At 52.9% G+C, this 2,038-nt stretch overlaps 1 protein-coding gene across 1 annotated transcript in view; it reads left to right on the top strand.

Moving 5' to 3' along the window:
- LOC104530445 (netrin-3) overlaps positions 1-333 on the top strand; it is a gene marked incomplete at its 3' end in the record, with an annotated part of 977 nt that extends 644 nt beyond the window's left edge. Inside the window, 1 exon segment of the mRNA XM_010175028.1 lies at positions 1-333. This exon segment is cut by the window's left edge and continues 403 nt beyond it. Coding sequence (XP_010173330.1) covers positions 1-333 — 333 coding nt within the window.
- Between the last annotated feature and the right edge of the window lie 1,705 nt (positions 334-2,038).

Genomic DNA, 2,038 nt, shown 5'->3' with positions numbered 1-2,038 from the left:
ACAGCCCCGTGCTCCAGGACTGGGTGACGGCCACTGACATCCGTGTGGTCTTCAGCCGCCCACATCTCTTCCGTGACCTGGGAGGCCGGGATGCTGGCGAGGAGGACGGGGGCACCAGCTCGACCCCCTATTATTACGCGGTGGGGGAGCTGCAGGTTGGCGGGCGCTGCAAATGCAACGGGCATGCGGCACGCTGCGTGAAGGACAAGGAGCAGAAGCTGGTGTGTGACTGCAAGCACAACACAGAGGGTCCCGAGTGTGACCGCTGCAAGCCCTTCCACTACGATCGACCCTGGCAGCGGGCCAGCGCCCGCGAGGCCAACGAGTGTCTGGGTAAGTGATTTTAAAATATTTTTACTTTTTCCAGTGCTGAAACCCTAAAATGGGTCATTGGGGGAAGAAGTGATGGGTGCTGAGCTGAAGCAATGGAGTGTGCTTGTCTGGTGATGCTGGGGAGCATCCCCCTTGCTTTAGGGCTGGGAATCACAGAATCACAGGATGTCAGGGATTAGAAGGGACCTTGAATATTCATCCAGTCCAATCCCCCTGCCGGAGCAGGAACCTAAATGAGATCACACAGAAAGGTGTCCAGGTGGGTTTTGAATGTCTCCAGAGAAGGAGATTCCACACCCTCCCTGGGCAGCCTGTCCCAGGGCTCCGTCACCCTCACTGTAAAGAAGTTTCTTCTCAAGTTTAAGCAGAACCTCCTGTGTTCCAGCTCACACCCATTGCCCCTTGTCCTACCATTGGGCATCACTGAGAAGAGCCTGGCTCCATCCTCATGATATTCGCTCTTAACATATTTATAAACATTAATGAGGTCTTCCCTCAGTCTCCTCTTCTCCAAGCTAAAGAGCCCCAGCTCCCTCAGCCTTTCCTCAGCAGGGAGATGCTCCACTCCCTTCATCATCTTGGTGGGAAAGGCTCAAGCAACTGCTCTGTCTCTTTGGCCAAGAGCCAAAGCACCAAAACCTTCCAAAAAATCACCGGTGTCTTCCAACTCGCCAGTAAACCTCAGTGTGGGATGCAGGATGCCTGGCTGGAGGTGTTTCCCTTGGGCAGCAAACTAGGTGTCCCTGGGGTGGGCAGGGGGATCGTGGCAATCCCCTGCGAGATGTGCTTTGGGACAGGGAGCAGGCAACAAAGCCTGGCAGGGATTAAGGAAATACCTGAAAGACCCCAATTCAACATTTAACATGTGTGTTCAGTCTGACATGGTGCTTTGCGTGGTGGCTTTAGCTTGTCTGTCCTTGCAAAGGTTTCCATGAGTTAAAAACACTGTTATTAAAATGAAACCTTTCTAAAACATCAAACTGGCATTGCTTGGCTGTCCTGCTTGTCAATCTTTATGAGCTGGTGGTGGAGGTTTTTGCCTTTTGTCCTGATTTGGAATGGGATTGGGGGATGCCAGAGCCCTGTGAAGGTCTGGGAGAGGGAGGAACAGCCTCTTGCTCCTCCTGGACCACAGCCTGGGTCCCAGGGGGTAGGAGGAGGATGGAGACAAGGGAAAGCCATACCATTAATCAGCCCCTGAAAGGCTCAGTGGATGTGCCAGAGGTCAGAGGGACTTGTTAGTATTTGTGATCGATGCCTTGTTGAGATCCCAGCTGTCGGCTTAAATATATAGATGTTACAGTGGATTTCTTCTGAGAATGGCTAAAAAGGCAGTGGTTTCAAAGCAAGTGCCGGAGCTGATGCTTTAAACCACCTCACATCCTGTGGGAATGTGTCAGCCCTTGCATTTCCCACTTGTTTCAGAAAGATGAGTTCTGGAGCAAAGCTCAGAACAGAAAAACCAACCCTCAGCTCCGCACCCTGCCCATGGCTGCTGCCTCCAGCTGCCGGAGGGATCAGGCTGGTGGGTGAACCCATAGAAACCCCCTGGGATCAAAGGAGGACCCTGACTCGATGGTGGTACCCCATGCTGCATTTGCCTCATCACTAGAATCCTCCGGTAAAGCGTGATGGCAGCAGAGGTGGTTCTGCCGGCACAAAAGGGGTTAAACTGGAGAAGGCTCAATTTGGGGAGCATCTGCAG

Source organism: Antrostomus carolinensis, unplaced genomic scaffold, assembly GCF_000700745.2.
Source record: "Antrostomus carolinensis isolate BGI_N321 unplaced genomic scaffold, ASM70074v2 scaffold25900, whole genome shotgun sequence".
NCBI lineage: Eukaryota > Metazoa > Chordata > Aves > Caprimulgiformes > Caprimulgidae > Antrostomus > Antrostomus carolinensis.
Note: the sequence above shows the minus strand (reverse complement) of the source record. Positions and strands in the feature narration are given on the sequence as shown.